General features: G+C 39.2%; 1 protein-coding gene across 5 annotated transcripts in view; it reads right to left on the reverse strand.

The window, feature by feature from the left end:
- Window positions 1-2,160: 2,160 nt before the first annotated feature.
- Window positions 2,161-13,828, reverse strand: part of SLC35D2 (solute carrier family 35 member D2) — a 58,071-nt gene continuing 46,403 nt past the window's right edge. For all 5 annotated transcript variants that reach the window (XM_040245267.1, XM_040245285.1, XM_040245258.1 and 2 more), the window contains 3 exons: window positions 4,786-4,864; window positions 3,512-3,594; window positions 2,161-2,794 (listed from right to left, as the gene is read on the reverse strand). In XM_040245267.1, the coding sequence (XP_040101201.1) occupies window positions 2,692-2,794; window positions 3,512-3,594; window positions 4,786-4,864 (265 nt within the window). In that variant the 3' untranslated portion in view covers window positions 2,161-2,691. The remainder of the gene's footprint in view (window positions 2,795-3,511; window positions 3,595-4,785; window positions 4,865-13,828) is intronic.

Genomic DNA, 13,828 nt, shown 5'->3' on the forward strand with positions numbered 1-13,828 from the left:
CCACAGCTTTCTTATCCATTCATCTGCTGATGGACAGCTAGGTGGTTTCCATGTCCTGACTATTATAAACAGTGCTGCAATGAACACTGGGGTACATGTGTCTCTTTCATTTCTGGTTTCCTTGGTGTGTATGCCCAGCAGTGGGATTGCTGGGTCATAAGGCAGCTCTATTTGCAATTCTTTAAGGAATCTCCACACTGTTTTCCATAGTGGCTGTACTAGTTTGCATTCCCACCAACAGTGTAAGAGGGTTCCCTTTTCTCCACACCCTCTCCAGCATTTATTGCTTGCAGACTTTTGGATCACAGCCATTCTGACTGGTATGAAATGGTACCTCATTGTGGTCTTGATTTGCATTTCTCTGATAATGAGTGATGTTGAGCATCTTTTCATGTGTTTGTTAGCCATCCGTATGTCTTCTTTGGAGAAATGCCTATTTAGTTCTTTGGCCCATTTTTTGATTGGGTCGTTTATCTTTCTGGAGTTGAGTTGCATAAGTTGCTTGTATAATTTTGAGATTAGTTGTTTGTCAGTTGCTTCATTTGCTATTGTTTTCTCCCATTCAGAAGGCTGTCTTTTCACCTTACTTATAGTTTCCTTTGTTGTGCAGAAGCTTTTAATTTTAATTAGATCCCATTTGTTTATTTTTGCTTTTATTTCCAGTATTCTGGGAGGTGGATCATAGAGGATCCTGCTGTGATTTATGTCGGAGAGTGTTTTGCCTATGTTCTCCTCTAAGAGTTTTATAGTTTCTGGTCTTACATTTAGGTCTTTAATCCATTTTGAGTTTATTTTTGTGTGTGGTGTTAGAAAGTGATCTAGTTTCATTCTTTTACAAGTGGTTGACCAGTTTTCCCAGCACCACTTGTTAAAGAAATTATCTTTACTCCATTGTATATTCTTGCCTCCTTTGTCGAAGATAAAGTGTCCATAGGTGTGTGGATTTATCTCTGGGCTTTCTATTTTGTTCCATTGATCTATATTTCTGTCTTTGTGCCAGTACCATACTGTCTTAATGACTGTGACTTTGTAGTAGAGCCTGAAGTCAGGCAAGTTGATTTCTCCAGTTCCATTCTTCTGTCTCAAGATTGCTTTGGCTATTCAAGGTTTTTTGTATTTCCATACAAATCTTGAAATTATTTGTTCTAGTTCTGTGAAAAATACCGCTGGTAGCTTGATAGGGATTGCATTGAATCTGTAGATTGCTTTGGATAGTACACTCATTTTGACTATATTGATTCTTCCAATCCATGAACATGGTATATTTTTCCATCTATTAGTGTCTTCTTTGATTTCTTTCATCAGTGTTTTATAGTTTTCGATATATAGGTCTTTAGTTTCTTTAGGTAGGTATATTCCTAAGTATTTTATTCTTTTTGTTGCAATGGTGAATGGAATTGTTTCCTTAATTTCTTTTTCTACTTTCTCGTTATTAGTGTACAGGAATGCAAGGGATTTCTGAGTGTTGATTTTATATCCTGCAACTTTACTATATTCATTGATTAGCTCTAGTAATTTTCTGGTGGAGTCTTTAGGATTTTCTATGTAGAGGATCATGTCATCTGCAAACAGTGAGAGTTTTACTTCTTTTCCAATTTGGATTCCTTTTATTTCTTTTTCTGCTCTGATTGCTGTGGCCAAAACTTCCAGAACTATGTTGAATAGTAGCAGTGAAAGTGGGCACCCTTGTCTTGTTCCTGACTTTAGGGGAAATGCTTTCAATTTTTCACCATTGAGGATAATGTTGGCTGTGGGTTTGTCATATATAGCTTTTATTATGTTGAGGTATGTTCCTTCTATAGCAGGTGAATTCTTTACCACTGAGACACCTGGGAGGAGATGATAAGAACTGTCATCCAATCCGAGGTTCCTTCCCACACACCATTGGTCTGGGAAGTCAGGCAAGCCCAGGAAAAAAAAATATACCTTGGTTAGAGATGATGTGATCTGAGTTTCAGAGTCCCCTAAACAAACCTAGAAGGAGAAGAGGAGAGAAATACAACCTACTTAAATGTTGACAGAGCACACTGTGTATTGTTTTTTCCATTGAGTTATTTTGTAATTTTTCCCAACATGATTCATTTATTACCCTTCAAGGCAGACTGAATAAAATGACTTACTGTTTGCTGCCTGCCTACAATAACATAACAGTATGAGGCATGCATATAAATTACTTTTTATTTTACTTTGATGATTGTGAAGATACCAACATGTAAGATCAAATCAAAGCTAACAACTTTACTGGCAGTTAAGTGGCTGATTTTACTACAATGAAGACATGTCTGCTTAAACCAAAAAAATGTTCTCATTGGCACTTTGCTTTGCCTGGGACCTTTGAAATTAAAGCCAAGGTGCTGATAAGCACCCTCAACAGCATTGGCCTTTGACCGCCTCTGAAGCACTTTGGATACCTGGAAGAGTACACAGGTGTGTGGGCCCTGCAAGTGCCTTGGAAACGATCCCTTTCACCAATTGTTTGAAAAGAGTCACTTTCAGCTGGTAAGGCTTGCCTGGGTACGTTTCTCAGGGTTGATGACGGCTCCTCGTGCAGCACATGAGGTAGATTCGCTTTGCATTTTGCAGACATTCCTGTTGTGCCTTAACCAGAGGGGCAAGTGCCACAGCCAGAACAGCTGGGAATATTCCCCCTCCCCACAGTCTGGAAGCCAGTCTGCAATTCTGCCCCAGGTTCTAGACCTTCACATCTTGAGAGATGTTTTCTTCATCCACAGGTTGTTTAGGCTTTAATTGGCTGCCTAGAGTTAAAAAGGAATATCTCAAGCCTCCTGCCATGCTGAAAGAAGAAAAAAAAAAATAGTAAAAATAAATTCCATAGGTGGTACCATCAACAGTTATACTCTTGCTAACTATAATCAGCCTAATTTTTTTGATACTTTGGCTACTTATTTTTTTTCAAATTTTGTTGAAGTATAATTGATTTACAATGCAGTTGGCCTAATGTGAAGGAAATACTCAAACCCCCTGTTTTACTTCCTCAAATATGTGGATTAATTAATGAGAATTAGCCCTCTTATTTACAAATCTTTGACAGTAGAAAAAGAGCAGGTCAGATCTAATACATAAACTTGGAGAGAAATAAGCACCTGGTTATTATTGGAATAAATGATATACTATTATCCTAAAATGGTGTCCTACCTCTGAAACCCCAAAATGCCTTTTGAAAGTATCTCCCAACATCTTTAACACAAGTGCTTTGATGGAGCACAGATTTAGTGAGGCCCATTCACAAAAGGAAGGCCACAATGTAGGGTCTTTTCTGTGAGAAGGACACATGAATTAAATTCAGATCTCAACTCTGAATTTTCATTACACACATCACCAGGAACCACATGAGCAAATATGTCATAAAGAGATGAACTGAATGTTTCAAGTAAAATTTATCCTAGGAATTGTAACATCAAAATACTTCCTGCTCTTTCACTTATAACATATTAATCAGGCTTTTAAAATTCATGTTACTAAAATGAATTCATTTAAAAATCCCACTTACCAAATATTTAACCCTACAAAGTTTAACACAGAGAAAATGTAGTCTCCACCTACTAACATTCCAATGTAGGCCACAGATACATTCTGCAAAAAGAGAGGATTAGTGATCTTAGAAGTAAAAGATTTGGGGGGGAAATACATATATATGGTGAAATCTGAAACAAAATATTTTAGTTACTTTTCAGAGAGATTTGCATATAATAGGGACTTATGGAATATTGAATATGTGAATAAAAACTATAACATATGGCTTTATAAAGAAAATGAAGTAAACTATAGCACTATAATCACAGAACTGCCATAATCCATACCTTCTTCCACATACTATACCAGAAAAAAGATGTAAGAGTTGGGATGTAATCAGCTTTTCAGATCTCATCTCTTTATCATCACTGGGTAGGGAATTTTAATCATATTAGTCCTAAACGTAAACTGATTAAGATAGCTGACAAATTCTAAGCAGTACTCTGTCCAGTATATTCTCAATGGTCTTTGGGTAGCCAAAAGATAAGTCTACTGATGAAGCACTCATTTGTCATAGAAGCTCATGTGAACAGAAACACAAAGCAACTGCAGAACAGAATTTAGAATACCTCACCCTCCAATTCATTAGTGTGTGTACTCAAATGCTGTACACACACACACCATATACACCAATCCCAGAGTTAGAATACCTCACCCTCCAATTCATTAGTGTGTGTACTCAAATGCTGTACACACACACACCATATACACCAATCCCAGAGTTAATCACCTATAACTGTGTGCAGATCTAGACTGAAAACAGTTCTTTATAAGGATTCCCTTAGTCAGCAATATTCTCCCAGAAAATAAAAATGTAGATCACACTGTATATTGTCACAGAAATTTGTAATTTTTCCAGCTATTTTACTTGGTTTTCCCATACCATCCCTTCCTTCCATTCCCAATTTAAAAGTTATAGAGGATGAGGTGGTTGGATAGCATCATCAACTCAATGAACATGAATCTGAGCAAACTCCAGGAGATAGTGAAGGACAGGGAAGCCTGGCGTGCTGTAGTCCGTGGTTGCAAAGAGTTGGACACAACTGAGCAACAGAACAACAACCTTTAAATTAGCAGGTCTTCCCTCTGTCTTGTGGATTAAAAGATTAGAAAATGTAAGAAGGGATTACCCAGGCAGAGCTGAAAATATCACAAGCCTCCATTCTTATTATACCACGGAAAATAACAACAATAAAATCAAACAGTCAATTCCCCAATTCGGTTGTTTATTTCAAGGCTTCAATCACTTACCTTGATGGCTCCAACCACCGCTGTCGTCAGGGCTGAATTGTAATAGCTGCACAAAACTGTGGAGTACATCAACAGAAACCTGGGACAAGGAAGCAAACACCTGAGTGAAGAGTCAGCAAGCATTTAAACACAGCTGTTTTAAACAAATAAAAAAGAAGAACATACTATGAAAAATTTAAAACCTACATTTTAAAACATCTCCTTATTAACTTTAACTTTTTACAGGAAAATGGTCTAGTCGTGCATTAGCCAAACTTTCTACCTTAGGTGTCCTTTTCATTTTATCTGTGCATTTCCCATCAGTGTTTCCACAAAAAGGGCATAAAGTCAAGAAGATTTTTTAAATGATCTGAACTCTTTCACTTAACAGCTATGTTACAACAATGGTTTTCAATCCTCTCTCTGGATCAGAATCGCTTGATGCACTTTTAACACCATGATGCCTGACAGACAGTCTCCTTCATCTGGTTTGAGGTGGGGCCCCAGACATGTGCTGTATCAAAGATCTGTGGATGATTCTAATGTGCAGCTAGTTTTGAGAAACACTAGCTGTTAACACTAGGTGTTAGCAGGGAAAGCTGCTGAACGATTGCTAGCTTTGGATTAAGAAGATTTAAATAATGGGTTCCACATGCCTATAATACTCCTGTACCCTACTACCAAAGTTAATTCAACAGGTGTTCAGCATTGACCAGTATGTCCGACACTGGTCAACAAAATAACTACAGAATCATGACCAGGCATCAGAGAAGAAAATATGTATACACATACACAGAAAAGAATGAAGAATCCAATCAAAAGTAAAGAAATACATTTATTTCATTCAAGTAGTAAAGAAAATTAGGTGTAACCTAAGTGGGGTGCAAAATTTCATCCAGTGGAATCAGAGGATTAAATGTTGAAAGAGGTTATCATCAAAACTGGTTAAGAATGGAACTGGAAAGATACAGAGAACATAAGATGTGTTGGATTTTAAAGCTAAATCTTAGCTTGGGAACTGTACTCTAAGAAAGGGCTTAGGCCCCAGGCATTAGAGAGACTCCCCCTGGGGCAATGTACCTACCAGTTTCAGGTCCAGGTCCAAATTTCTGATTGTTAACAATAGAATCTAGATCACTAACATGCAACACAATAACCATTTTTGGCCTGAATATGTTCATTACCAGGGATGATAGAGAAAAAATATTAGAGATAATATACATCAAGTTTTTATACTAAGTTAAGGAACAAACTCAATTACAAATAAATTTTGTAATCTTCAGAATAATGTATGTCTTAATTAAGGTAATTACAACAATTTGACGAGTGAGAGAATCCAACATCTTGACTTTTGTTGTTTGTATCTGAAATCTATATTAAATTTGCAATTTTCACTTGAAAAGAATACGAAAATCTAAGTCTGTACCAGTATTCTGATGTTTAAAAGGTGATTTACCACATTGCCAAGTTTAGTTTACTAGATTTCAAAGAGTTTCTACGTTTATAAAACAACCTGGCCCATCAGCTTCTCTAGGGCCTCATAACACCTTGGAATTGCTAGAAAAAAATCAGGTAAATTACATTTGTAAATCACATTTAAGATGTTTATTTTTTTTAATTCACTAAGTTATGAGGCTGATTTACAGTAAGTTGTTTAGGAGATTTCAATCACTTAAACTTCACTTAAACCATTAACCAAATAATGAAAGTATTCTTATATTAATACAAAAGTTACTAATTTTTATAAATAAAGCAAGAGTATTTATAAATTGGCTTAAGAAAATCCAAGGTTTTTTTTTAGTTTTAATAAATTCAACATTAATTTATAGTCTCAGGTAGCTATAAATAATCCAAAGCATGCATAATAAAAAGATTAAAAAATCAGCCCGTTGTTGTTTGTTGCCTGCTTTTCTGGGCCTGGATAGTAAGAGCACATAAGCCACACCATCTGCCCTGGAGGAGCTAAGAGTCTAATAAAATAACAGAAATCACAACTCCTGGGAGGGGCCCAACCCAGTTTCCAGGACACAGTAAAGCTTCCTGTAGGCTTCCTAAACTGGAGCGCAGCGTTATACCCAAGACAACCATGGATGTTCTTTATGTTCCAGTTTTGCTTAAAATTTCCTAATCCAGGGTTCCAAACGTGCAATGTTTTCTTCATTCCAAATTTTAGTGAAACCTCCTTGGCCAATATCCATCTACCATGAATGTGGGCCACTAGGACACTCACCCACCAGCTGGGCTGAGTGAGGGGAGGAGTCCCTGTCTCCAGGCTCCTGGGGGAATCCGAATTAGCAGCAGTTCTCCTGAGTGCCAGATGGCGTCTGATACAGGAACAGCCACTCTCTGCAGACAGACAGGCTGCATTTCTTTTGTTGTTGTTGTTCAGTCGCCAAGTTCTGCCTGATTCCTTGTGACCCCGTGGAGGGCAGCACGCCAGGCTTCCCTGTCTATCACTATCTCCCGAAGTTTACTCAAACTCATGTCCATTGAGTTGGTGATGCCATCTAACCATCTCATCCTCTGTCGCCCCCTTCTCCTCCTACCCTCAATCTTTCCTAGTATCAGGGTCTTTTTCTAGCTTCATATCTGGTGGCCAAAGTAATGGAGCTTCAGCTTCAGTATCAGTCCTTCCAGTGAATATTCAGGGTTTATTTCCTTTAGGATTGACTGGTTTGATCTTGCAATTCAAGGGACTCTCAAGAGTCTTCTCCAGCACCACAGTTCAAAAGCATCAGTTCTTCAGTGCTCAGCCTTCTTTATGGTCCAACTCTCACATCCATATAGGACTACTGGAAAAACCATAGCTTTGACTAGACAGACCTTTGTCACAAAAGTGATGTCTCTGGTTTCTAATACACTGTCTAGGTTTGTCGTAACTTTTCTTCCACAGAGCAAGCATCTTTTAATTTCATGGCTGCAGTCACCATCCACAGTGATTTTGGAGCCCAAGGAAACAGTCTGTCTCTGTTTCCATTGTTTCCCCATCTAATTCCCATGAAGTGATGGGACCAGATGCCATGATCTTAGTTTTCTGAATGTTGAGTTTTAAGCCAGCTTTTCACTCTCCACTTTCACTTTCATCAAGAGGCTTTTTAGTTCCTCTTCACTTTCTGCCATCAGAGCAGTATCATCTGCATATCTGAGGTTGATCTTTCTCCCAGCAGTCTTGATTCCCACTTCTGATTCATGCAGCCCAGCATTTCACATGATGTACTCTGCATAGAAGTTAAATGAGCAGGGTGACAATATTCAGCCTTGATGTACCCCTTTCCCAATTTGGAACCAGTCTGTTGTTCCATGTCCAATTATAACTGTTCCTTCTTGACCTGCAAACAGGTTTCTCAGGAGACAGATAAGGTGGTCTGGTATTTCCATCTCTTTAAGAGTGTTCCACAGTTTGTTGTGATCAACACAGTGAAAGGCTTTAGGATAGTCAATGAAGCAAATTTTTTTCTAGAATTCTCTTGCTTTTTCTATGATCCAACAGATGTTGGCAGAGAGAGTAACTATTATATAAAATGACTAGGCCCAAAGGATATTAAAATTTTCTAAGAAATATAATAGTTTTCTATATGCAAAGGACCTTTGGCTAAGTCCAAGATTCTGAACTAAGAACTCAGTGCAAAGGAAACCACTTTTAACACCAAAAATGTCAATCTTCACATGATAGTTTTGATTCTAGCATCTATGAATTAATAAAATGAAAAGACATTTAAAAGCACTGCTGAAGTCTCAGTAGCTTTCTGCCATGCCATACTTTTAAAATCATACTTATCATCTGTGTACATCTGAAAAATGATGGCACAGATACAAGATACATTTATTCAGACAACAGATACCAGCTGGTGTTTATAGGGCCCCGAGGGATGGAGGTGCTCATGTGGAAACCCCTGGACCAGAACCCCTGCTCAAAGGTTTCTTCCTGTTTCTGAAAAATAACACAAAAAATAACTGATTAACCCAAAGTTGGATGGCACACTCCTGGCAGTCACAAGCAGAACCTAAATGGCCTTGTTTACATCTTGTTGTTGACTACTCTTCCACATACAAGCATATATAGAAATCCAACACAAATGTTCGAGTAATAAAAGGCCACTTCCACACTCCTTCCACCAATCACAATGATACCCAAGCACATTACTCTCTTATTCCAGATTTCAAAGAACATCAAGTACTCTCATCTTGCCCAACTCTAGTAAGAACTCAGTCTTACCCCAGACCTCAGTGGTGTGCCAAGGAAGCCAAAGTCATGGGATAAATAAATATGGCCCATTTTCCTGGAGCATTGAGTTCACACTAAGATGTGCTTTGTTGGGCAATGATGGGGATATCTAAACTCTGTGAAGGTTCTGTCACTCCAGTGTCCAAGCAATCAGCAGAATCGTTTTGTCTTGGACCCTACATCTTGGCAGTATTGGTGAAGTTTCAAAGAATAGAACATTTTTTATACTGTCAGCAGGGAAAACAGATACACTTGTATTTCTATTAAGGAACATATCACTGCTTCAGTGAGATCAAAGAAGCTGCTGTGTGCATGCTCAGGTGCTTCAGTCGTTTCCGACTCTTTGCAAGCCTATGGACTGTAGCCTGCCAGGCTCCTCTATCCATGAGATTCTCCATGCAAGAATACTGGAGTGGGTTGCCATGCCCGCCTCCAGGGGATCTTCCCAACCCAGGGATCAAACCTGCGTCTCCTGTGTTGCAGGCGGACACAGGGACATTTAGGCCTTTACTGACTGAGCCAGCAGGGAAGCCCATCAAAGAGGCTGCTATTGGGGCAGAAACAGAGTGAAATAATTGCCTCCAGGGCCTGGGGGCTGGTGCCAGCTGCTGGTGGGAACAAACCAGAACCTGTCACTTCTGGGCAAGATTAAAAAGACCAGCAGAGCTAGCTTTTGAAAATCTAGTTTGTCTACTTAAATTTCAGTCTTATTTTACTTTTGCCTGTATTAAATTATCATGGCTCCCACAATCCGGTTTACCTGCCTGATGCAATTTCACTTCATCATAAGTTTTATTTACAAATTCTTGATTACAAATAGCATTCCTTAGTTTAATCCTTAACCATAGCTCAAAAGAAAAATCTGCCCTTTTCACCACTCGGTTGGCTTCTTAATGTACATTTTCAAAGTTTTTAAATTACATTTTCAACTCTTGATAGAGGTTGGGTGGTCAGAAAAAGCAAGCTGGAAATGCAAACTTGAAAGCAGTGAAAATAAGAAAGAAACTGACAGAGAGTTCTCTGGAGTCAAGGGTTGGAACGTGCACACATTAATCCTGTGGCTCCTTGAGCTTGAACCAAAGCGAAGGGACAGTCTGAGCCCAGTCCCAGGTGCTCTGAAAACCGAGGATGTGCTCAGAAGCTTACAATGGTTTGTATTACTGCCAAGAAGAAAATGATCTGATCACAGTGTCTTCCAAGTGAGAAACTGTAAGAAAGCAGCATTCTGAAAAATGCACCATGAAAAAATAGAAGATTTCTTCTAAAGCAGTTTCAGACTTAAAACTGACTGAAGATGAAGTACACATAATAGAAGAGATAATAAAAAGGTAGAGGAACCCGAGATCAAATTGCCAAGATCCACTGGATCATCGAAAAACCAAGAGAGTTTCAGAAAAACATCTATTTCTGCTTTATTGACTATGCCAAAGCAATTGACTGTGTGGATCACAATAAACTGTGGAAAATTCTGAAAGAGATGGGAATACCAGAACACCTGACCTGCCTCTTGACAAACCTATATGCAGGTCAGGAAGCAACAGTTAGAACTGGACATGGAACAACAGACTGGTTCCAAATAGGTAAAGGAGTATGTCAAGGCTGTATATTGTCACCCTGCTTATTTAACTTATATGCAGAGTACGTCATGAGAAATGCTGGGCTGGAAGAAGCACATGCTGGAATCAAGATTGTCGGGAGAAATATCAATAACCTCAGATATGCAGATGACACCACCCTTATGGCAGAAAGTGAAGAGAAACTAAAAAGCCTCTTGATGAAAGTGAAAGTGGAGAGTGAAAAAGTTGGTTTAAAGCTCAACATTCAGAAAACGAAGATCATGGAATCCAGTGCCATCACTTCATGGCAAATAGATGGGGAAACAGTGGAAACAGTGTCAGACTTTATATTTTTGGGCTCCAATATCACTGCAGATGGTGATCGCAGCCATGAAATTAAGACACTTACTCCTTGGAAGGAAAGTTATGACCAATCTAGATAGCATATTCAAAAGCAGAGACATTACTTTGCCAACAAAGGTCCGTCTAGTCAAGGCTATGGTTTTTCCAGTGGTCATGTATGGATGTGAGAGTTGGACTATAAAGAAAGCTGAGCACTGAAGAACTGATGCTTTTGAACTGTAATGTTGGAGAAGACTCTTGAGAGTCCCTTGGACTGCAAGGAGATCCAACCAGTCCATCCTAAAGGAAATCAGTCCTGGGTGTTCATTGGAAGGACTGATGCTGAAGCTGAAACTCCAATACTTTGGCCACCTGATGCAAAGACCTGACTCATTGGAAAAGACCCTGATGCTGGGAAAGATTGAGGGCAGGAGGAGAAGGGGACGACAGAAGATGAGATGGTTGGATGGCATCACCGACTCAATGGACATGGATTTGGGTGGACTCCGGGAGTTGGTGATGGACAGGGAGGCCTGGTGTGCTGCGATTCATGGGGTTGCAAAGAGTTGGACACGACTGAGCGACTGGACTGAACTGAATCATAAGTGATTTGATTTAGGTCATACCTGAATTGCCTAGTGGTTTGGTTAGATCTGATAGAGTACCTGAAGAACTATGGATGGAGGTTCATAATACTGTACAGGAGGCAGTGACCAAAACCATCCCCAAGAAATAGAAATGCACTAAAGCAAAATGGCTGTCTGAAGAGATCGTACAAATACTGGGCAAAAGAAAAGTGAAAGAGAAAGGAGAAACGGAGAGATATACCCAACTGAATACAGAATTCCAAAGAATAGCAAGGAGAGATAAGAAAGCCTTCGTAAGTGAACAATGCAAAGAAACAGAGGAAAAAATAGAATGGAAAAGACTAGAGATCTTCTCAAGAAAATAGGGGATAGATGCAAAGATGGGCAAAATACAGGACAGAACTGGTATGGACCTAACAGAAGCAGAAGAGATTAAGAAGAGGTGGAAGAATACACAGAACTATACAAAAAGGTTCTAATGACCTGGATAACTATGATGGTGTGGTCACTCACCTAGAGCCAACATCCTGGAGTGGGAAGTCAAGTGGGCCTTAGGAAGCATTACTACAAACAAAGCCAATGAAGGTGATGGAATTCCAGCTGAGTTATTTACAATTCTAAGTGATGATGCTGTTAAAATGTTGCACCCAATATGCCAGCAAATTTGGAAAACTTGGTAGTAGTCATATGGCTGGGAAACATCAATTTTCACTACAATCCCAAATAAAGGTACTGCCAAAGAATGTTCAGACTACCACACAATTGCACTAATCTCACATGCTAGCAAGGTAATGCTAAAAATCCTTCAAGGTAGGCTTCAACAGAATGTGAACCAAGAAATTCCAAATGCTCAAGCTGGATTTAGAAAAGGCAGAGGAACCAGAGATCAAATTGCCAACATCTGTTGGATCATAGAAAAAGGAAGAGAATTCCAGAAAAACATCTACTTCTGCTTTGTTTTCTATGTTAAAGCCTTTGATTGTGTGGATTACAACAAACCATGGAAAATTCTTAAAGAGATGAGAATACCAGATCACCTTACCTGCCTCCTGAGAAACCTGTATGCAGATCAGGAAGCAACAGTTAGAACTGGACATGGAACAACAGACTGGTTCCAAATTGGGAAAGGAGAACATCAAAGCTGTATATTGTAACCCTGTTTATTTAACTTATATGAAATACCAGGATGGATGAGGCACAAGCTAGAATCATAATTGCTGGGAGAAACATCAATAACCTCAGATATGCAGATGATACCACCCTTATGGCAGAAAGCTAAGAGGAACTAAAGAGGCTGCTGATGAAAGTGAAAGAGAAGGGTGGAAAAGCTGGCTTAAAACTCAAGATTCAAAAAAACTAAGATCATGGCATCTGGTCCCATCACTTCATGGCAAATAGATGGGGAAACAATGGAAACAGTGACAGACTTTATTTTCTTGGGTTACAAATCACTGCAGGTGACTGCAGCCATGAAATTAAAAGATGCTTGCTCCTTGGAAGAAAAGCTATGACAAACTTAGACAGCATATTAAAAGGCAGAGACATTACTTTGCCAACAAAGATCTGTATAGTCAAAGCTATGGTTTTTTAAGTAGTCATGTATGGATATAAGAGTTGGACCATAAAGAAGGCTGAGCACCAAAGAATTGATGCTTTTGAACTGTGATGTTGGAGAAGACTCTTGAGAGTCCCTTGGACTGCAAGGAGATCCAACCAGTCAATCCTAAAGGAAATCATATATTCATTGGAAGGACTGATACTAAAGCTGAAGCTCCAAATCTTTGGTCACCTGATGTGAAGAGTTAACTAATTAGAAAAGTTGGGATGCTGGGAAATCTTGAAGGCAGGAGGAGAAGGGGACTGACAGAGGCCCAGATGGTTCCATGGTATCACCGACTCAACAGATATGAGTTTGAGCAAGGTCCACAAGTTGGTGATGGACAGGGAAGCCTGGCATGCTGCAGTCCATGAGGTCACAAAGAGTTGGACACAACTGAGTGACTGAACGACAACAACAAAGTGCAGAGTACATAATGCAGGATGAATCACAAGCTGGAATCAATATGGCAGGAAAAATATCAATAACCTTAGATATGCAGATGATGCCACTCTAACGGCAGAAAGTGAAGAGGAACTAAAGAGCCTCTTGATAAACGTGAAAGAGGAGAGTGAAAAAGCTGGCTTAAAACTCCACATTCAAAAAATGAAGATCATGGCCTCCGTTCCCATCACTTCATGGAAAATAGATGGGGAAAAAAACGGAAACAAGATAGGTTTTTTTTCTGGGGCTTCAAAATCACCACAGACTGTGACTGCAGCCCCAGAATTAAAAGACGCTTGCTCCTTGGAAGAAA

This window comes from Oryx dammah, unplaced genomic scaffold (assembly GCF_014754425.2).
Source record: "Oryx dammah isolate SB20612 unplaced genomic scaffold, SCBI_Odam_1.1 HiC_scaffold_1, whole genome shotgun sequence".
In the NCBI taxonomy this organism is placed as follows: Eukaryota; Metazoa; Chordata; class Mammalia; order Artiodactyla; family Bovidae; genus Oryx; species Oryx dammah.